Below are 22,367 nucleotides of genomic sequence, written 5' to 3'. Positions count from 1 at the left end.
ATGTAATTGCGCTGCTATTCTATGACGTTTAGCTATGGAACCCATACCTCTCACATTCCACGACACCAGGGTATAAGAATTTACTGCAGGCATCATCAGTTAGAATAAACCCCCCCCTCCCCTGGATCCCAGCCCAGCCCACCCAATCCCACCCAAACCCCCCGGAACCTCAGACCATGCGGCATAAATACAACCAAATCAGCAAAACCCCAATACTGGGTCCAACGCCCAAACATCGTTCGACCAAAACATGCAAACAAAATTAGCATTCTTCACGTACTACCAGTGCTATCGCCATTGGGGGAAGGTCGCTAACACGAGTAACAGTCGCGTAAAAGCATTAAGGTACACATGAAAGCACCCAACACGTGGTCCGGGCCGGGGACCTACTCTTCTTTTCCCACCTGTCACAACGGCATCCATGGTCTATGTCGCGTTACCCATTAGGCAAAGGTGCATTCAACGAACTATGCCTTCTTAGGCCAAACAGGAAAGCAACCATAAGCTAAGCATATCCCTATAGGCCTAAAAACGTGATTCTAAGAGTCTGCAGAGGCCAGCGAATCCTTGCTGAGCCGGGAGGTCGCCGAAGGAAACAATGCAAGGCTACCATCAGACTCGGTGTCCGTGTTCACTCCTTCAGACGGGCTTGAGCTAATCTCAGGGCGAGAGGTGTGCAAAGTGGAAGCTGCGTGTAGAGCCCCCTGCCTGCCCTCCAGTATCTGCGCACGACTCAAGGAATTGGAGATTGAACTTTGCGTGAGAAGACCCTTCTTACGCCTCCGAGAGGGGCGTTCTGTCTTGGGCAGTGAGGAGTCCATGTGCCTCACGGGTTGCACAGCGGGAAACGTCTTGTCCAGCCACTCCCACGCAGTGTCAGGGGTATCGAAAAACAGGGAACGTTGTTCATAAAGGATTTTCAGCTTTGCAGGGAACAGTAAGGCAAAGGACAGGCCCGCTGCACGAGCCCGCGTCTTCACCTCCATGAAGGAAAATCTTCTGCGTTGAACGGCCAATATGTAATCTGGAAATATCGAAACTTTAGCATTGTCGATCTGTAGAGGGCCATTATCCCTTGCCGCCTGCAGTAGATGATCCCAATACCTGTAATTTAAAATCCTGGCCAGGATGGGACGTGGGTTGGACGACGTGTAGGGACCCGATGCGCCCTCTCCACTGTGAAACGTACAGACAGTCCGGTGGGGGCCACAGCAGTCTTTAACCAGTTCTCAATATATTCCGTGGGCCTTGATCCTTCCGTCCCTTCCGGCACACCCACGATTCGGATGTTGTTCCGACGTGCCCGACCTTCTGCATCATCCGCCCGCGCCTGGAGGAAATCAATCTGCTGGCGCATGTGTCGGAGCTCCTCGTCATAGGCCTGCACCTGGGGCACCATGGTGTCTACCTTCTGTTCCGTTGTTCGGACCTTCTCTGCCAGTTTTTTATGATCATCTTTGAGCAAGTTGAGATCCACCGAAATTATGCCTAATTGCACTTTCATCACAGAACGGGAGTCGCGGATCTCCCGCAGAATCATGTCCAGCTTGTCCCCAGACACAATGGTCTCCTCAGCTCCCTCCGTCTGTCGGGACATGGTAGAAGCGTGATTTGATGGCAGTGTGAAAGATCCTGCTCCTCCAGACCGCAGCAGCAACCTAGGCCTTCCTTTTCCCATAGCCTATGGCGTAGTAGGGCCCGGGAAGGTATACCCAGCAGCGATTGTGTATCTGCAGTCACCACTCAGCCAGCAGTGTGGTGCGACTGGCAACTGGCGTCGCCCTCCAAGCAACAGCCCGAGGCAGCAGGAAGGGAGCCACACAGTTCACGCCCAGAGGCTACCCAGGCAGCCCGACAGGCCACGGCAGCTGTCCCCTCGCAGGTCAGTGCGCCCCCACGAGCGCCCCAGTCCCGGGTCAGAACTACGGGCATCAGTTAGGGCCGTGTGTCGCTCCCGAGGCATCCAGTCTAAGCGGGCCTCGAAACAGCAAGATTCCTGCGATGAAAGGCCCCGACCACCGGCGTCATGGCAGGCCCAGCTCACTCCTAATTACTTGTCCTCACCAGGTATCGCCGGTCCGGGCAGGGCCCCCCCACGACAGTGGCAACCAGCAGGGCCCTCATAAAAGAATCAGCGCTTCCTGCCCAGACCTCCAATCCTGGAGGCGACAGGCCGCTCCTCCAGAGCCCTCCGCAGCAGCTCGGGAAGCGGGGGGGGGGGGGGAGCAACCCCAGACATCAACCACGGCATCCACAGCGTCGTCCGTAGCACTCCTCACCAGCTCTCCTCAGCCGTACTGAGGGGGGGGGGGGGGGGGGGGGGGGGAGGGGGTCACTGGATAACCCCTTCCCGCCACGTCTGGAGATCTGCACCGCCCGGTGTGCGCCGGTATGTACTGCCCAGGGTCCGCCCCCGTCCCGTCGCGCAACGCGGCCACTCAGCGCCTCAGCGGGGGATCAACTCTCCACGTCAGTCCCAGCTGCATCAGTGCTCCCCTTCATCGCCCCGCACGTCCAGCGGTAGCGGGACCTCTCCGCTCAGCAATGCTCCTGTGCGGCCCAGAGCCGGGACCTCTCGTGAGCGCCGCCTCCAGAAGGCACCTCCGCAGCCCCGCCAGGCCCCAGGAAAGTCCGCGGCTTCCAGCGTGCACCAGGCCCGGGGAAGGCCGGAAACGCCGCCGGCTGCTCTCCGTTCACCGTCCGCCAAGGTGAGAAGAGTCGGATATTTGTACGGATGTAAGGCCCCGGCCCGGAGCTCGACCACCATCTTGGGCTGCAGACCACACCCCCCGAGCAGGCGAGCTATTCACCAGTATAACGTTTACCATAGAGGAGGTAGTTAGGGCTATTAACAACAGCCCAAAGGGTAAGGATGCATGACAGGATGGGGTCCCAATGGACGTGTATAGATCTGAGCCAAATTTATGGGCTCCTTTTCTAACCAAGGTTCTTAATGCAGCAGGAGCAGGGTTATACTCCCTACCTGGTCAATCAAACTAATTATACCGATTTTTAAGAAGGGTTCTAGAAACGACCCAAAATGTTATAGGCACATTTTACTTAATCCTTAAGGACTGCATGGGCTTAGATATGATGAATAGTATCCCATGATTACATAACATAAAACAGACCTTACTGGGACTGGACCAGGCAGAGGGGGATCTGTGGTCTCATCCAGAGGATATTTTAAGGTATTCAAAAAATAGACATAAGAGAGCATGTGCTAGAAGTCTGTCATAGGAAGAGGAAACAAGTTAGATCTCCCCAAGGTTACAGTAGGGCGGTACAGAGTATGGAATGAGGAGTTAGAATGCAAAGTGTACCTTATGATAGTTAATATTGCACAGAACAGATACCTGTTTCCATCTTGTTATTTTCCAGCATTTGACTGCTTTCCCGAAAAATGAGAGGTGGGGCACATTTACTAGGAACTGTCCCTGTGATAACCGATCAGATCAGTCCACTCAGCATATAGCACTTTTAAAAAACAATTATTTGACCCCCAGGATATCCCTTCTTAAACCACTCTTTTTACAAAAAAGAATTATTTATCACCAGGTGGCTTTTACATTTTTGTATGAATTAGGTGACGTTAGAGTATGCTACAGAGTCGCCCTGTTCTTCTTGAAGATAATCTATATTAGAGCTTTTATAGATGATTCAGGAAATCGGAAAATTTGATAAGGGTTAAAGTACTAATCTTAGCTAATGGGTTGGTCTATTGGTGACTCCATTGGGGCTTCATGATTATATGTAGACATTGGTCATAAGAATGGCATTTTAACCTTGCAGATATAAATTGATATGGTGTATTTATGCATCTGTGCAAGGCGATGGACATCTTACTTTTTGGTTAAAAAAAATGAACTTCTCTGGGAAAAAAAACAAGGTTCAAGTGACATTATAGTTAGAAATTGTGAAAATATGTTACTTTACATTTTTTTTAAACCTTAGAAATTCACTATAAAACACAAAGGTTAACAGGACACTATAGTTATGTAAATGTCAGTTAAAATGACCATTGTAAATTAACAAAACCAGTAAAATTCACTAGTTATAGTTCTCTCAAGTAACTATAACTCGTGCCCTAAAGTAACCATAAATTACAGGACTGCCATTCACGCTACTTAAATACCATATTACATCACTCATGACATGTTACATGACATCACTGATGCATCTGAAATTACATAACTTTTAACAACATTGGATGGTGGGGTGCAACTTACAGTTACTTTAGGGCACAAGTTATAGTTATTCGAGTTAACTTTAACAGTTGAACTGCAGTGAGTTTGTTTAAAAGTTTACCTTACATTTTCACATTACTAATATATATAAATACATATATATATATTTACCTGAATGATAATGAATACAACATAACACTCATCTTAGAGTTCAGTAAAGAGTGTATCTTTTTCAAGATTTGGAATTATATTTCAAGAATGGACACCTAGAGTCAAAATTGCATAGGAAGTCTACAGCAGCTAACTCTATTTTACATGCAGAATCAGGGCATTTGAAAAGACAAATAGACAATATTCTTGACTGGGAATTTTTACGTGCAAAACATAACTGCAGTGAACAAAAAGAATATGAGAAAAAGCCAGACGACATTACACAAAAGTTTGTCAAACGGGGCTATGTCTTGGGTAGTATAGATAGAGCTAAGAGAAGGGCCCAGAAAATAAAGAGAGAAGAACTTCTGAAGGACAAAAGCAAGGATAAATCTGGAGAAGACAATACAGTAAGGTACATTACTACATATAGTGAATGGAACAGTAGAGTGTATAGTACTTTATGTAAACACTGGGGTGTGCTGACACTTGATAAGGATTGAGCCATGTGAAATTGTGATACTACCTTAGATAGAAATTTAGATTAATTTCTCAAAACTACGTTGTCTTTATGTACTTAGAAAAATGGTTCCTCTAGAATTGGTACTTGAATTTCTCCTACTCTTCTGAGTGAAGTAATTGCAATGAGAAAAGCAAGTTTCCATGACAAAAATTGTAGTAGACGTGCGCAATGGTTCAATTTGTGAACCCATTAACCTTGTTAGCGCAATATTAAGATTCCACACCCGTGTGGGTGGAGCTCTAGGTGGAATGACTATTAAGGCCTTGTAAAAAAAGCTTTAATAAGGGGACTTCTAAATATATAAGTCTGCTCTCTATTTTGGAAGTATACAGCTAACGCTGTAAGATGTATTTTTATAGAAGTATAAGATAGCCCTGCAGCTTGTAAGTGAAGCAGGCAACATAGAATGTTTTGAACTGATGCATTTAGTGGATCAATATCTTTTCAGTGACATTAATGAACAAAGTGTTTCCACTTTTCTGCATAGCATTCCAGTGTTGTGGGTCCTTTTGCTTCTTTTAGGATATCCATACATTCTTGTGGTAGATTTAAGTATCCATATTATAAGACCTCAGGAGCCAAATTGCAAGATTGAGAGATCTGGGGTCTCGGTGTCTTACTGCTCCTAGGTTCTGAGTGAGAAGGTCTTGTCTGTTCGGTAGTAGATTATGTGAGACTACTGACAACTCCAGTACAGTTGTGTACCATGGTTGCCTGGCCCATGTGGGAGCAACTAGGATTAGTGTCAGGAATGTTTGTCTTGGTTTGTGAATTTCAAATGGACGCAGGGGGAGAGGTGGAAAAGTGTAAGCAAATATACTTGACCAATTGATCCATAGTGCATTGCCTTTGAACTATGGGTGACGGAACCTGGAGGGGAACTTTTGGCATTTTGTGTTCTGTGGTGTTGCAAATAGGTCTATGTCCAATTTTCCCCATTGTTACAAGAATGGGTGTGGGACTTGTCAATTGAGTTCCCACTCGTGGACTTGTTGGCGTGTCCTGCTGAGGATATCCGTCAAGTCGTTGTCTGCTCCTGGTACGTACTGTGAGCACACTTGAATGTTGTGTTGTAGAGCAAACTTTCAGATTTATGTGCTAGGAGAGACAACTGTGGAGATCTGGTCCCCCATTTGTGCAGGTAATACATGGCAGTCATGTTGTCTGTTGATTAAGACTACTTTGCCTGTGAGGTGAGGAAGGAATGCTTTTATCGCTAGGCGAACAGCTAGCAGCTCTAGGTGGTTCATAAGTAGAAGAGATTTGACTGTGTGTCCAGTGCCCGTGTAAAGTCATTTTCTGGGAGTGCGCTCCCCATCTAGTTATTGATGCATCTGTTGTTATGATTGCTGGCGGAATTTGGTCTATAAAAGGCCATTTCTGTAACAGATTCTTGGAGTTCCATCATTGCAAAGAGTGGCAAGCTTGACACCTGATCAACACTAGATCCTCTAATTTACCCTCTGCTTGACACCATTGTTGTGTTAAGCATTGTTATAGAGGGAGCATGAGGTACTATTGCTATGCATGATGCCATGGTCCCTAGGAGACGCATAACTGTTCTCACTGATATTTGTTTTTGAGGCTGAAACTGTGGCACCAAGGTTTTGAAAGTTTGGATACTGGCTGAATTTGGATAAGCTAGTCCCATTTGACAATTTAGGATGGCTTCCAAGTAAGACTGTATCTGGGGAGCATACAGGTGTGATTTTACTGCATTGATTGTACAATCAAGTTGGTGCAGTAGATTTATTGTTGTTTGTGTATGTTGCAAACATTTGTGATATGTGTTGCTTTTGATAAGCCAGTTGTCTAAATATGGAAAAATGTGTTTGTTTTGTCTTTGCAACTGAAGCATTTTGAACTGAAAGTGTTGTCCATTGAAAGCAAACCTAAGGTATTGCCTGTGTGCTGGGTGAATTGGATTGTGAAAATATGCATTTTATAGGTCTAATGCAGTCATGAATTCTTCCTGTTGGACAATTGGTACGACGTCCTGAAGAGTAACCATATGAAAATGTTCTAAAAGGATGTAATGGTTTAGAGTTCTGAGGTCTAGGATGGGTCGTAGAATTCCATCCTTTTTGGGTATAAGGAAGTAAAGGGAATCCCTGTCCCTTGTGGTTGTAATGGCAGTAATTATATTGCTGCTTTGTTCAATAGAGCTTGAATTTCCTCTTGTGACAGCTTTTGACGGTCTGGTGATAATTTGTGGGTGCGCAGTGGAATAATTGGAGGTGTTGAAGTGGGCTCCAGACAATAACCATGTTGGATAATATCTAACACCCATTGATCGGATGTGATACTTATCCATGCGGGAAGGAACTGTTGTAGTCTTTCCCCGACAGGTGTTGTGTGATCGGGTGAATGGTGGGCGAGTCAAGGCTTGGTGAGGTTTTAAACCCTTCCTTTAACTCTACCTCTATTATTGTTTTCTCAATGGGGTCCCCTAAATTATCCTCTAGGAGAGGATGCTTGATTTTGTGTCTGATTATAGGAGGTCGATGTCTCAGTGGAGGTTGTTTCAGATACTCCACGATATGAAGTGACAAAAGGAACCCCATTGTGATTGTGTCTAGAGGGCTCCCATTGCTTTTGCTTTTCATTGTCTTTTTAATTTTTTTGAGGGAGTATCCACCTGTGCACATCAAATGGAAGGGCTAGTAAATTTTATTGTACTTCTGGTTTAAAACCAGATACCCTTAACCTGGCATTTTGTCTTAGTATAAGGCTGGTATTTATATCTCTAGCAGCTGTGTCAGCAGCATCAAGGGTACATCTTATATTTGTATTGGAGATATGTTTTCCCTCTGATGCAATTTGGTATGCCCTTTTTTACGTTATTCTGGGAGGTATTGTAGATTTTCTTCCCTTTCGTCCCAGTGTGCCCTATCACAACGTGATAAAAGACCGATAAAGTTGGCAATTCTCCAATGGTTGGATGATTGTGCTGCTACCCCTTTTCCCGCTGCATCTATACGTTTTCCCTCTTTGTCTGGTAGGGGAGCTTCATCAGTTGTTTGAGAGTTTGCTCGTTTACGAACAGTATACACTTCTAAAGAGTCTGGTGTGAGTTGACTCTGATTGTATGCAGGGTCTGCTGGGGAAGGTTTAAATTTTATATCTACCCTAGGAGCTATAATCCTAGATCTAACTGGGTCATTAAACATCTGTGGTATGTCTGAGCATTCCTTCAAGCATGTGAAGATAATGTGTGGAACGTTGAGCAGAAGAAAGAGTTTCAAATAGAAAGTCATCTTCTAATGTCTCAGTGTGTAGTGTTACCTTATGAAAATTAGATGCTCTACTGATAAGGTCATGGTAAGTTGTGGTGTCATCAGGAGGAAAAGGTTTGGATGGATAAAGATCAGTATTATCTGGTCGGACTGTGTCAAATGCCCCCCCAGATGTCTAGCGGAGGTAAAGAATGCTGGTCATCGTCACCCCCATCTCCTCTGAAAGAATGTAGTGATTCCTCTGGTGAATCTACAGTGTCATGAATTGGTGACTGTTGTGGTGATGGAGTTTGAATGTCTGGGACTGGCAGAAGGCTAAAGAGAAGTGGACTAGTAGCTTTATCCTACTTCTTTTTCTTTTTGCCAGCAATATGAATATCTATTGTGTCTTGAAAAGAAATTTGTCTTTTTGCTGGTTGTACATGTTCTTGAGGGGGCCTGGTGAGGATTCTTCCTGAATCAGGGTGAATCAAAGTGTTTTGCTGAGAATCCAGCTCCTGATGCAGTTTCTCAACTCGTGGCTGTACAGTTTCTGGAGAATGTGCAACTGTTTGTTTTTTCGGTTCCGACCCAATTTCTCTCCAGCAACATTAGGTGGCGAGTGTTTCAGTTCTGTAGTCATCTTTTTGATGTAAAGTCTGGTCGCTTTTTCGGATGAGATTTTGATTCAGTAGATAAAGCTTCTGCTTTAGATTGTCTCGATACAGAAAGTCGAGTTGATTCTGATATGGGGTGTTTTGGATCGAGAAATTGCAATTTAGGCTGTTTCTTCAGAGCTGAACCGAGGCCAGACATTCTGGAATCAGCCAGTTGATGCCAAACATGGACCGTAGGAAGTGGTGGCCCAACAGCAGACTTTTGGGGTATTGGTTATTTGGGTGGAGGCAGATAGAGCTAATTAAGTTTCTTGCCCTGATGTGATAGTATCCTGTTCTGAATCCGAGTCAGAGCTCTGTTCTGGAGAGAAGTTACCCCCATCTGCAACCGACAGATGTGCCTCCATTTCTGTTTCCAGTTCCTCTGAAACAAAAATGTCCGGCGTGTCTTCGATGCTGCGTTGAGACATTTCTAGTCTTCTGGCTTTGAGATCTCTGAAAGTCTTTTTTGATTGGAACGATCTTCAGGCATCACAATTTTCTTTTTGATGATCAGGAGATAAACAGGAATTACACACCTTGTATAAATCTGTGTGTGGAAATTTTGCGTGACACGACAGACAAAATTTAAAAGTTGTCTATTCCATCAACTCTTTGTTGTGTTTTAGAAAAAATGTGTTAAGAGAATTTCCGCCCCAAAGCGAGCAATCGAATCAAGTCCCCCGGACGAGTTCAGTGTTAATATGATATTTCAATAATTAGTGATAAAAGCTCGATTGAAATCAATACAGACAGTATTAGAAAGAATCCTAATGACGGCGTCGACTGGAGCAGAGGAGCACACGACCGAACTTGACAGTGGAAAAAATTATCTCGCAATGGAGTCGATGACCATGTGCACTACAAGTAAGAGGAAGAGTCACGATACCTTGTAACTCAAAAATACTTCTTTGAAGAAAAACAACTGCCACACTTTCGAGCCCAACAGTAGATGGCAGGCTTATGCTAAGCATGAGTCTCTACAGATATATATATATATATATTATTTTTTTTTTCCATTTACCACTGTGCAGTTATGGAAGAGATGCACTTTCCACTGAAAAGCCATTTTGTGGTTTCCTATAACATGGGATGGATTTTCAAGAAATTTGTCAAATCTACTATCTTAGTCAGCTAAGCTGTGGCATGCCTGAACATCCAAGGTGGGGGAAAAAGTTAGGGATGTGGGGTGAAAAAAAGTGTTTTTCCATTTTAGCTCCCATAGGAAATGTTGCACTTTTCAACAGCTCGAACCTCTAAATCAATTTACAGCAAAGTTGGCATGAAAGTAGAACTTTACTCAGAAAGCGTGCTTTTGTTTGTTTGGGTGAAAATCAATAGTTTTTGAGTTACAAGCATTTTAAAAAGTTGCCTAACGGGTTATAAAGGATTAATGTCTTTGTGTTTCCTTGACGTTTTAACTTTCAAGTCATGACTCGTGAATCCTGTCAATTACATGTTGGATTGTCTAGGAAATGTGATTGTCTGGATTAGAGCTCTGAATTTCTTTTCCAACAGCTAGAAAACTCCGACCTCTTCCAAATTGCACGTTTCTCACTAGGAAAACACATTTTCCACACAGAGACGTTTTAAGGCATGGGCAAAGTGGGCTCTGGCCCAGGGCCCCAGCCATTCAGGGGGCCCCCTGATAGAGCCAGCTCTGTTCTGCAGCTAGTCCTTCCCTGATGACCTTGACCTAATTCTTAAACAGATTGTTTTAAGTACTGTTTTCCTTTCATTTACGTTTTTTTTTACAACTGGTTTTATTACGTTTTTTCTTCATAATAAACACATACCAGGCACACATTGGTTTATTAAGTTGAGACACGCAACAATAACTGACAAAAAAAGAAGGATATTTCTGATATTACATCTTTTGTATCTTGCCTGGCGTCAGGCACATTGTCTTGGGTATATGTCTGTGGTGTCAGTGATGATGTTCCTAATACGTTTTACGCTGTGCAACTGTGCTGTGCCTGCATTTGTCACGATGTGCTCCATAACTGTGGAGGAGGGGTGTTAACGAAACTGTGGCAAAATAATGCTTAACAGGTTAGGGATCTCAACTGTGAGGCTTGCGTTCAGGTTCCCTGGGAGCAACTATCTTGGCATTAATGTCTGTCATTTGTGCTCTGGCGCTGGCTGCTAGCTTGGCAGAGGGATGCTCATGGTTGCACTTATTCGGTGGGTTGGAATACTTTACCTCACTCCTTTCCGCTTCTCCATCCCGCGTGCTCTCCTCTATGGTATGCGCTCTTGAGGTGTATCATCTACAGGAGGCTGAGAGGGCATGGCTTTCCCTTGTGTGTGGGTCAGTGCGGTTAGGATTTCATCCCAACTTGCAGCGAGGGGGATCTTGCGGATCCCAAGCATGTCCTCGCATCTGAGTGCGGTGCTTTCTGCTTTGACCCAGTTTAGCATGGAGCGTCTCCACATTATTATGAGCGGCGGGTCAGGGTCCTTCCATCTTTTTGTGATTAGCCTTTTTGCTACTGCAAACCCTAGATCTAAAAATCTAGACGTGGTTTTATTGTTGCGGCTTCTATGTTATAAATGTAGAAAATATACGTGCCATTCAAACAGGAGTGTGCGACCTGTGCAGTGCGCTAGCGCGTCAGCTACTACTGACCAATATTCTGTTAATGGGGGGCACTCCTATAGCATATGTAGCAAGTCCGCATCTAAATGCATACATCTGGGGCCTTTGGTGTCTTGGCGTCTAAAGTATTGATTGATCTTCGCTGGTGTGAGGTATACTCCAGGGATGATATAGAATTGTATTCGTCGCAGGTGCGCCTTCCTTGGAACCTGAGTTGAGCTCGCCAATACCGAGGCCCATTCCGTGTCTGTGAGCTGGCGTCCTATGTCTGCCTCCCAGTGCTGGCAGAGGGCCGATAGGTTTGCCGCTGTGTGATGCCTGAGGGATGCTTATGGAGCGTATGGTGTGGTTTTGCGGGTGATATACAGTGCTCTATGGAAGCTCTTGTAGGCCACATTCAGCAGTAGTGAGTCCGGCGACATGGCTTTTGAACATGGCTGGAATATTACCGCTAGCTCCGTGATCGGTAGGGAGGGTTGTGTGGTTGCTGTATCTCCACTGTGGCGGTACGCAAACCATCTTGTAACCCATTGTATTTGGGCTGCTAAGTAGTACTTTTCCTAGTGTGGAACTGCCAGGCCACCCTGGTCACCGGTAAGTAGAGTTTGCTGATCGCCCTCCTGTGTCTAGATTTTCCCCATATGAAATCATTTACTAATCTTTCGAGGGGCCGGATGAAGGACGAAGGGATGTAGTGTAGGAGATTTGTGAAATAATACAAAAACCTGGGCAGTATTACCATCTTTACTATGGCCACTTTCCCTGTCACTGATAGTGGGAGCATGTCCCAAAACGCCATCTGGAAGTGGACTGCGGTCAGTGCTCTGCCCAGGTTGCCATCTTCCAAGTCTTTTGGGCTTCTGTATATGCGAATGCCCAGGTAGCGGGATGTGTATGCGCACCAACGGACACGTGTTCCGTCGAGCACATACTCTGGGTCACCACATTGTTCACTGAAGAGATATAGACAGGATTTAGTGACGTTTACACATAGTCCTGATATAGAAGTGAAGTTTTCCAGTATGTTTGCTAATCCCTGTGGGATGCAGTGGATGTCTCTTATGTATAGTAGAAGATAGTACGCGTACATAGATATTGTGTGTGTGCCGTCTCCTAGTGCAATGTCATCTGGTTTCTCCGTGCGTATTGCTTCCGGTAGTGGCTCAATCGCCAGTGCGAAGAGCAATGGAGACTGCGGGCAGCCCTGCGAGTCCCTCTGCGGACTTCCGTGAGGCCGGATATGTAGGGGCCTGTTTTAACCCTCACAGTAGGGGCACTATACAGTAGCTTCACCATGTTGAGAAAAGACTCCCCCAGATTATATTCGTCTAGTGCGACAAATGGGATTCCCTACTCCAGGGAGTCGAATGCCTTCTCCAGGTCAAATATGAGGTAGCCTGCTCTTGGCCATTGGGTTTGCGAATACGTGGCAATCGAAAAGAAGCACCGAAGGTTTAAGGAGGTGCTTCTCGAGGGTACAAACCCGTTTTGGTCATGGTGACCCAGGGAGGGGACCACCTGTGCCAGTCTATTTGCCAAAAGCTTTGCTAGTACATTGAATCTACGTTAAGTAAGGCAAGCAGCCTTTCCTTTCATTTACTTTTAATGTGGGTGATGTGTGAGTCTGTTACAGACATTTTGCAGAGAAATTATTGTTTAAGTTTCAAGCAGTGTTCATATAAAAGTGTCTTTTAGGTCAAAACAGGACCTCACATATAAGAAATGTGAGGGTGTCACAGTAATAATTTCCAGTAATATTAGTGAGCTGCTGCTGTGTTACAATATTGAAAACACACATCACGATCACTGAATATTAGGTGTAAACACATTTAGAATTTGAATGGGTGTGTCTGTGCACTTTCAGTGACTTGGCCAAAGAGGGCATGAAAGAGCTGAAATTGGATCATGAATTAAAAATTGTCCCAAACAGGGGCCCCCAAAACACGTTTGGCCCAGGGCCCCCAAAATCCTTAAGATGTCCCTGTTTCCACAGCCACGTGCAGGCCAAACCCTGAAGTGACCAAAACCAGGGCAGTGCTCAAGGACAAATATGAATCGAAATACCTCTCCTATAATATGTTTTCCATTGATGAAAGCTTCAAATCCGCACACAGCTGCTGTGCTATCCAGAGGAAAGACATATTTTGCCTCAATGGGAACGGTGCTCCGATTGGTATATCTTTGAAAAACCACAACCTAGAATAAAAAGAAAAACAATAATACTAATTTATTAACAAGTAACCAAAATGTAGACACATTGTGTGTAGTTTTATATGGGGCGAACTAGATGCTTGGTTATCAAGATAAGTATATCATCAAATGTTCTTGCACACCAACTTTTAGGACAGACTGCTTGCTTTCCTAGTGTATTATTCAAGAATACAACATGGGATAGTTAAAATACTTACTTAATTGAGTATTAAGAACTGACCTCGATACACTTCTACAGTCACAAGGCAGCAAGCTCCATGGGTACAAGCTCTGATAAAGCTACTAATATTTGTTAACGAACACTTTACTTTGCACTTTGCATTTCTTATCTCAAACATTCTACAATTTGACGCTAACATTTTGCATTGGTGTTCACATTACTTGGTAGTTTTTGTTAAATCTAATATATATCCATTGGTGTACAAGCAACAATATGTGTTTTAATTCTTAAAACTGATTTCAACCATAACATAACCATTTCAACCATAATACAAAAACAATTATATTAAAGCCATATCAGGAATAAAATAACTCCCTTTGAACAAATGTGGTCACATTATATACAAGAGATGATGCATTACTATGTTATAAGCACCCTTACTTCACCAACAGACTACACATCTGTTTAAGGAGAATCATGTCTGCTGGATAGAGTAGAAATCAAGAACGTCATCTTAAAATGTCTATATCATTCCCCACCATAATCATTCCCACTGGCTAAGGTACCACACCATAATCTACTGTGATAAACTCTTACTCATGATAAATCTGATAATCTTATTTATTTGACTCTCTCCTGCCAACAACTTGTGAAAACAGCTGTCACTTTGTGACAGGATGAAAACTGGTGTTCATTTATATAACAAAATGGTGTACAGGTGGTATTGTGAATGCGAGTCTCTCTGTGTGACGGTCCTCCAATGTGTATACAGTGAAACCTTTGAATTCTCAAATCCTTGGTAATACATAAACCAATGAATAATAACAGCAATATGGTTGTGGTTTATAGCAATAATCACAACATATGTTTGCAGTATTTCATACCAAAATTGAATACACTATGTGGAATAGGTGTTAATGCTACCCAATTTAATGAAACTCTAATTATTAGCTTCTGAATGACGAAAGGATATTTTTTCTGTCTCAGGGGCCATTTATAAAACATGGAGGTCATGGTAGATCGCAACAGGAAGCAACATGGGAAAGAAGGTTCTTTGTACATACAAAGAAGGTATATGAATGAGCCTTTGGGCCGTGGAGCAGAATTTCAAAAGTCAGAGAAAAAATACAGAAATTTGCTCCCATATAGGAACTCCTGCAAAAAGGTGACAGTTTTTGTTTCTCATGAGCAGTCACATGCCTAACACCAAAGCGTACAGAATTACCACGAATACATCAATTCCAATTGTGCAATTGCCCACATAAACCTTTTTTATGTCTCTCCACAGGGAGATTATTTTTATCCATGCAGAAACTCCCATAAAATAGGGAATTTTCTCCTGGTTCCCACCCGTAATAAGATGTAATCGTTTTAATGACAGGAGTCATTCTGTGACTGTTTCCTGGGAGGGTGCCTACCTCAAAAGGGCATTTCACCTACTTTTGCAAATAGGACCGCTTATGAAAAGCACAAAACCTATCTCAAAACGAAATATGCGAAAGTAGTAATTTGGGCCTGATGAGGAAATAATGTGTTTGTAAATGCAATTACCTTCCCAAACATTTTTGGCACTTAAGAACAAGTTCTTTAGCTGTGGTAACGATCTTATTGGTGAATACTCTAACTACCTGCAGAATCATCACAAACATCAGACCGCGTATGGAAACTTCAAAGCTCAAAAGATGCTGGGAGGGGGCGCTGGTTGCATAGTGATGCCTGATCATGTCACTTAAGCCATAGAGTGCACAACCCAGCGCAACAGCATCAGCTTCCACCCTTTTTCCCGAGCCTTTAAGGCGAGTTGATGGATTGCCATGAAACAATGATAATGTAGTACTAAACTTGAATTGGAACCTTATTAATATTTCCTTGTAAAACATTCAATAAACGCGAGGTGGGCAGGAAAGGTGAGGAATATCCAGCTAAACAGAGTATCCACTAGAAAGATCGTTGCCGCAGGTTAGAAACTTTCTCTTCTTCTGATGAATACTTTTACCTGCACATTCCTCGCCCATAGAATGGAATCCCAAGCAGTACCCTTCTATGGGTGGTTGAATGAGGAAGTCTTGCAAGACAGATCTGGCAAATGGGCCACCAATACACACTTCAGAATCCAATCTAATAAAGCTTGGAGAAAGGGTTTAAGGATGCCCATGTAGCTGCCTTTTCAGATTTCTGTGATCGAAGCCCCTCTAGCAAGGGCGGAGAACGATGATATGTTTCTGGGTGGAATAAAACCTAATTCCTTATGGGAGTTTTTTCTTGGCAAGATTATAACAAGTCTTGCTGCAAAGAATGATCTATTGAGACAGTATTCACTTCTGTACCGCTTTGCCTTTCATGAAACCACAATACCTCATGAAAACTGGTCACCCAGTTGCACATCTTTAGTGGGATACAGGTAGAAGCTTACAGCCAGCTTTAGATCCTGTGAAGCCACTCATCCTCTTTCGTGGGATGGAGCATGGGGAAAAAGGTTGACAGGGTAATGGACTAGTCTAGATGAAAGAGTGTCACCACTTTAGGAAGGGAGGCAGCCCTGGTTTGCAACAACAATTTGTCAGGGAAAACGTTTCTGAATGGTGGGTGGGTTCTCAGGGCTTGCAATTCACTGACTCACCTCGCCTAGGTGAAGGCCACCAAAAAAACTGTGCCATTGATAACAACTGCAACGGACAACTGTGTAGGGGCTCAAACAGAGACCTCTTCAAAAAAGTCAAAATAAGAGAGGTCTCACTGGGGCATAACAAAGGGAGATGGCAGATACAGATTGGTCAACACCTTCAGGAATCGCATCACAATAGGGGATATGAACAAGGAAGACTGATCTGGGTGACAGATGAATGCCAACAATGAAGCCAGTTCCCCTTTCCAGTACCTATAGCACACACCCTCTGAGCTCAGGAGAGTGTGAACTACAGTATCTGGGTCAAAATGGTCTGAAAAGGGCTCACATTGTTCTCTGCGCACGGAGAACAGAACTGTGCATCTTCCAGAATACACAATTTTGTGGCGGTATGACGAGCTGACAGAATTAGGTCCATCCCCTTGGGAGGCAATTGAAAAGAGCGTAAATGTCCTAGCTCAATCTTCAAGCATGTCGGTGGAGGCCTCAGAAATTGGGGTGCAGTACCATTCCCTACGACTGCGAGAGAAGGTCCAGTCTGAATGACACCTTGAGCGGGGGACATGGGGAGAAGCGCTGAAGGTTCGCATACCACATCCTCCTTTGACCAATCTGGGACAATCAGAATTACTTGGGCCCGGTCTTGGCAAACCTTCTTCAGAACTTGAGAAGTCAAGGGAATAATGGGAAATGCGTAGTGAAGCTGAAAGTTACACTTCAACTGAAACCTGGCCACGAAGGCTCCTCTTAACGGATACTGGAGGGCACACAACTGCTGGCATTCAGGATTTTCCACCTGAAGAGTGCCCCACTTGTCCTGTACTTTCTGCGGCAGAGGATACTACTTGTGATTGGCAAGATAACGCCGGCTCAGGCTGTCAGCTCTGACATTCAGAGACCCCACGGAGGTCTCATTGCTAACCAGATCCACTGATTGTGTGCCTAAGATCACAACTTCAATGCCTCAAGGCAAAGGAGTTGACTCCCTACCCCCCCTTGCTTGTTCACATACCACATCACTATTTTATGGTACATCAAGATCTAGATGGACCGACTTTGAAAGGAGGGGAGAAAGGCCTTGAATGCCAGCTGAATCATCCATAGTTCCAGCAGATTGATATAAAGCACCTGCTCCTCCGGACACAAAAGGCCCTTTATCTTAGCCCCTTGATCCCTATCATAAAATCTTTCGGGATTGACGTTGTCAACTATGCCGATGACATTCAATTGTTATTTTCCATCAAAGGAAAGCATGCAATATCCATGAGTTCCTTTCAGGCGTGTATGGGGCAGATCTCAGATTGGCCATGGGCTAACTCCCTTCAGCTTAGTGCGGGGAAAACAGAGCTGCTGTACTGTGGTGCAGCGAAACTGTCCAGACAACTAATGGGCGAATTTTGGTTCGGACCAGAGGATGCTCCCATAGTGGCAGCCAGGACGGTTCGCAACCTGGGAGTCATGTTTGACGAAGACCTCCAAATGAAAACCCAGGCCAATAAAACAATTGGCATATGTTTTGCACTATTGAGAGCCCTCAGCCAAATCCTCCCTCTACTATCTAGCGAAGTGAGACCACTGGTGGTCCGCAGCATCATCATGAGTAGACTGGACTACTGCAACTCCCTGTATTTGGGTGCACCCAAATACATTTTGCAGGGGTTGCAAAGAGTCCAGTCTATGGCAGCCAAATTGGCCCTCAAAAAACAGCGCAACTCCTCCGCGACGTCGGCACTGAGGGACCTACAATGGCTTCCTATCAAGGATAGAGTCAGTTTCAAATCTCTATGCCTTGTCTTTAGAGCGTTACACGACTCAGGCCCGCTTTCCTTACAAGAACGGCTTACTTGGTATGCGCCCAAAAGACTCCTCCGGTCCACCAGCCAAGGCCTGGCGTCTGTTGCCAGAGTGAATTTGACAAAGCTGGGGGGTAGAGCTTTTGGTCCGGCAGCAGCTCGCCTTTGGAATGAAATTCCCCTAAGCCTCAGACGAGCTGACTCGTTACTGATGTTTAGGAGGAACCTTAAGACCTGGCTATTTGCCAGAAACAACTAGTAACATTCCTGTTCAGTGGCCTAATCGTTCTGTTTTGCCTTATGTCATTAGGGTCTCTAAGCGCCAGGATACCCGTGGGGTGATAGCTGCGCTATACAAATATTTTATACAATACAATACAATACAATACAATACAATACAATACAATCTCCAGATTCTCCAGATGAGCCCCCACCCTGGGGTAGAGGCAACCGTCTTTATATGGGCACGGTCAGAGGGGGACTGGAGGTCATTCCACGGTGCAGGTTCACCTTGTTTCTCTACCAAGTCACAGCCGCTGCATCGTTTGGGAAGACCACAATGGTGTCTGACAAGCCTCTCTCATGCTGGAAACACTGCCTGTGGAGGCACCAGTGCAAAGTCTTCATATGCCACCCGTGCTCCCCCCATAGGCTCTATATGGCTTGGAGAAGCAAACTAGACTTGCTTTCCAGGTGGAATGATGGAGGAAGAAGAAGAGGAGGAGGCTTGCTGGAGGGATCCACAGCTCTTTCCATTGGCACTACTCCGTACTGCTTGACCAGAGGAATCAGATTGTTGAGCTTGGGAATGGGGGGTCTGATGCTTGCGAATAGAGAATCCTCTAGAAAATCCCCTTAAGTGTTAAAACTGATGGCAGTCCCTTAGTGGCTTAGGCTGTTGGAGTCCCAAAGATCAGGCTGTGGCCTTGATGGCCTTAAAAGGGTCTGAGGCAGCGTCTACATTGTCCCCAAACAGGTGTGATCCATCGAAGGAGAGGTCAATCAAGTTGGCTTGCACATCAGATGAAAAAGTTAAGTCTGAAGCGAGGCATGCAATGCAGAGTCCCCATGGCACAGACTTTGAGTTTTTCTAGCTTTATGCATGTATACATTGTATTTCCTCATCAATATAGTAGTTTGCAAACTACATACAGGGATTCTAGTTATAGGCATTGGTATCTTGAAACTGTCATATATTTAATCTTAATATTTATTTGTTCCCATGTATATGCCACATACATGATGCAAGAAACAGGAGGTACACTTCGTATGAATAAGTTTTACGATCTTAATTTTTTCTTCAACCACCCCCCCTCAAACAATAAATCTGTTTCAAGAAAAAGTGAATAATAATAAAAAACTGTGCCGCTGCAAACTAAGTGTCTGTTTTAAAACGCATCCTCTTCGGGAGTTCTGACCAGGGCAATAAGGGTATCAAGACCAGGGAGGGGCAAGGGAGGGGAAAGAGGGGTGGGGGGAACAAAGGGAGGGGGGAGGAAGAAACTAGAGATCCCCAGCATTCCATCAGTCATCGGTAATTGTTGCAGAATGTACTTTGAAATGTTCTAATAGTTGAGCCCATTCCATCAATATTGTTTTTTTCCCTCAGCCCTCTATATTCTTCACGCTGCAGCGCTTCTCTCTCAGCATTAGCCCATTTTATAACTTCCTCCCGCCATTTCCCCACAGGTGGTGCCGTGTGGGATTTCTACCTCTGTGTGATTAGATTCTTGGCCAACATCAAGATGAGGCCTGTAAAGCGGCGTAGTACACCCGCTTTTTTAGGGAGAGGGGGGAGACCTAAAAGACAGGCTTCAACAGTAGTCCAGGTGGATCGTTCAGTAATTTGTGAGAGGCCCTGTGTGACTTCCGTCCAAAAATCTTTAAGGGAAGGACAGGCCCATAACGTGTATGAAATCTGCATCAGGGTGATGACATCTAGGACATTCTGAGGAGGTAGTTGGGTACATGCGTTTTATCACCTGGGGTGTAAGGTAAGCCCTGTGTAGTATTAACAGTTGTATAGTCTTAAGCCGGGCATTACGGGAGACGCGCCTGGGCTGTTCAAGGATCTGCACCCATTCCCTGTCAGTGAACTCCCTGGCCATCGCAGCTTCCCATTTCTGGTGAAGAGACAACAATGACACTCCCAGATGTGACCGCAATCCACGGTATAGCCACCTAACCAAATGGCCACCATGGCCCATTATGTGCAGGCCAAACACAATAAGGAGCTATAGGGCAGAGAACAGGTCATCCCCCTCTCAGATACTGGTACACAACAAAGGACCTGTTCACAGGGTGATTATAATACTCAAATCCCTAGTTAACTTGTTGTCATACATTTAGACAATCTGTTAAACCAGAGGTTATATATATACCATCTGTACTAGTAGGGATTGGATCACCAAATTTAGAAGCATTAAAATCTGTCTGTTATGTTGGTGGTAACCCGTGGCTCCCAAGTTCCCTTCGTGTAGTGAACTATGGCTAATAAAGCCAACACACAAAATAATGTGAAAAAATGTGAGAAAGGATAGGTGGTGCCTCACGGTAGTAACACCATGGGGGTAAGCAGGAAGGTACTCGCCTGCTACCTCAGGTTCTCATCATCAGCTACCACCAATCCAAAGCAAAAGTGTGTATGAAAATGAAAAGAAAACCATCAAGACAAGGTGCTAGGGTGTGTTAGCAAATGATGCCTGTGCACCGGCTGGTGCGGCAAGATCAACCCTACAATTGGAACAGAGGAGTCAAACTGTAGCGCCACCAGTCCCAATCTAAAACCGAGCTAGATCAGGGAGTGCGGGTAGAAATAAAAGGAGTATTCACGTAGACCAACATGCTGCAATCTCCATATATCCAGCAGTCCCCAACCCTCCGCCCATTTAGTCAAGTTAGTGGCCTGCACTGTGGCGGCTATGTTAGACAAGGGAGAGTGTGAGCGGTCCAAATGAATGTCAAATACAGAATTGAAGTCTCCTCCCAGTACCCATGGATATTGCGCCAGTCTGAGAGGGCTGACGACAGGCAGGAGAGGAAGGAGTCCTGGTCAGTATTAGGCCCATATATTGACCCCAACACCACCTGCCCACCGTCCAGTGTCCCCTGCAAAAGTACATATCGCCCATGGTCATTTATCCAACTTTCATTTAAAGAAAAAGGAACTCCCGCCCGTAGCCAGATCGCTGCCCCCCTCGAGAAGGCAGACTATGCAGTAGCATACAACTGACCCCTCCATCTTCTCTGTACCTTGCTAAGCTCAGAGGTAACCAGGTGCGTCTCTTGCAAGTATGCAATGTGAGCCTGATGGCGATGTAGCTGGGCCACAATCTTATGTCTCTTGTGTATCGAACCCATCCCTATATATTCCAGAAGATGATAGTGTATGATTTAGCTATTGATATGACGTCGAGAATATAAACTCCACCCCCCACCATATAGCAAATTGAGTTCTGTTGATATGGTGCCCAATTGTAGCGCAATTGCAGACCTTAAGTCTCAGATGTCCTGCAATATCATGTCCAGCTTGTCAGTGGGAGGAGGATCCGTAGCCCCATCCTCATTCAGACGAGATTGCACCGACGAAGTCTCTGAGGGTGGCGAGCGAGATCCAGCCCTACTGGTTCCCACGGTTGTCTTTATCCTACCTCTACCCATTGTTGTTGGCTCAGCTGTGACTTAAATATTATTGCAACTATGGGCTCCGTGTGGGTCAATATGTTCAATAGAATGGTGCAGGCCCAGTGATAGGCCTCAGAGGAAATCACTGTCCGGCAGTGAAATACTATACTGACTTTTCAGGCAGTGACTGCCTGCCGCTACTCCCAGGGACCAGTGCAGGGCCACCGGCCAGTTATGAAGCTAGAATCTGCAACCAGGCAGGGTGGGGTTGGGGGGGGGGGGGGATGGTGAGCTCCCACTTCGGCAATCCACCAGGGTCCACCCACAGTGGTGAGTTGTAAGGGGGAGTCCATCCACACACGTGTTCTCCCGCTCACTATTTGGGACAGTCACTGCGAAGGTGGAACAATATTTCTATGTGTCACGGGTCTCCCAACTTGCAGAGTAGGCCCATCTTCACGACCAATCCAGGTAGACCGCCACATGGGAGCCTCGAGTGTTGAGCCAAGTAGCGGTATATGATTCTGACCCGGCACGGCCCCACAGGTGCATCCCCATCTTGGGGCCTGCTCCCGCCGTCACAGGCACTCCACAATGCAGGGCACTAGTAGGTTTCTAGCCGT

At 45.1% G+C, this 22,367-nt stretch overlaps 1 protein-coding gene across 8 annotated transcripts in view; it reads right to left on the bottom strand.

Moving 5' to 3' along the window:
• PARP4 (poly(ADP-ribose) polymerase family member 4) overlaps positions 1-22,367 on the bottom strand; it is a 2,159,601-nt gene that overhangs the window by 1,588,402 nt on the left and 548,832 nt on the right. For all 8 annotated transcript variants that reach the window (XM_085621544.1, XM_085621545.1, XM_085621546.1 and 5 more), the window contains exon 17: positions 13,395-13,526. In XM_085621544.1, coding sequence (XP_085477670.1) covers positions 13,395-13,526 — 132 coding nt within the window. The remainder of the gene's footprint in view (positions 1-13,394; positions 13,527-22,367) is intronic.

This window comes from Triturus cristatus, chromosome 8, assembly GCF_964204655.1.
Source record: "Triturus cristatus chromosome 8, aTriCri1.1, whole genome shotgun sequence".
In the NCBI taxonomy this organism is placed as follows: Eukaryota; Metazoa; Chordata; class Amphibia; order Caudata; family Salamandridae; genus Triturus; species Triturus cristatus.
This window is presented reverse-complemented; position numbering and strand designations above follow the sequence as displayed.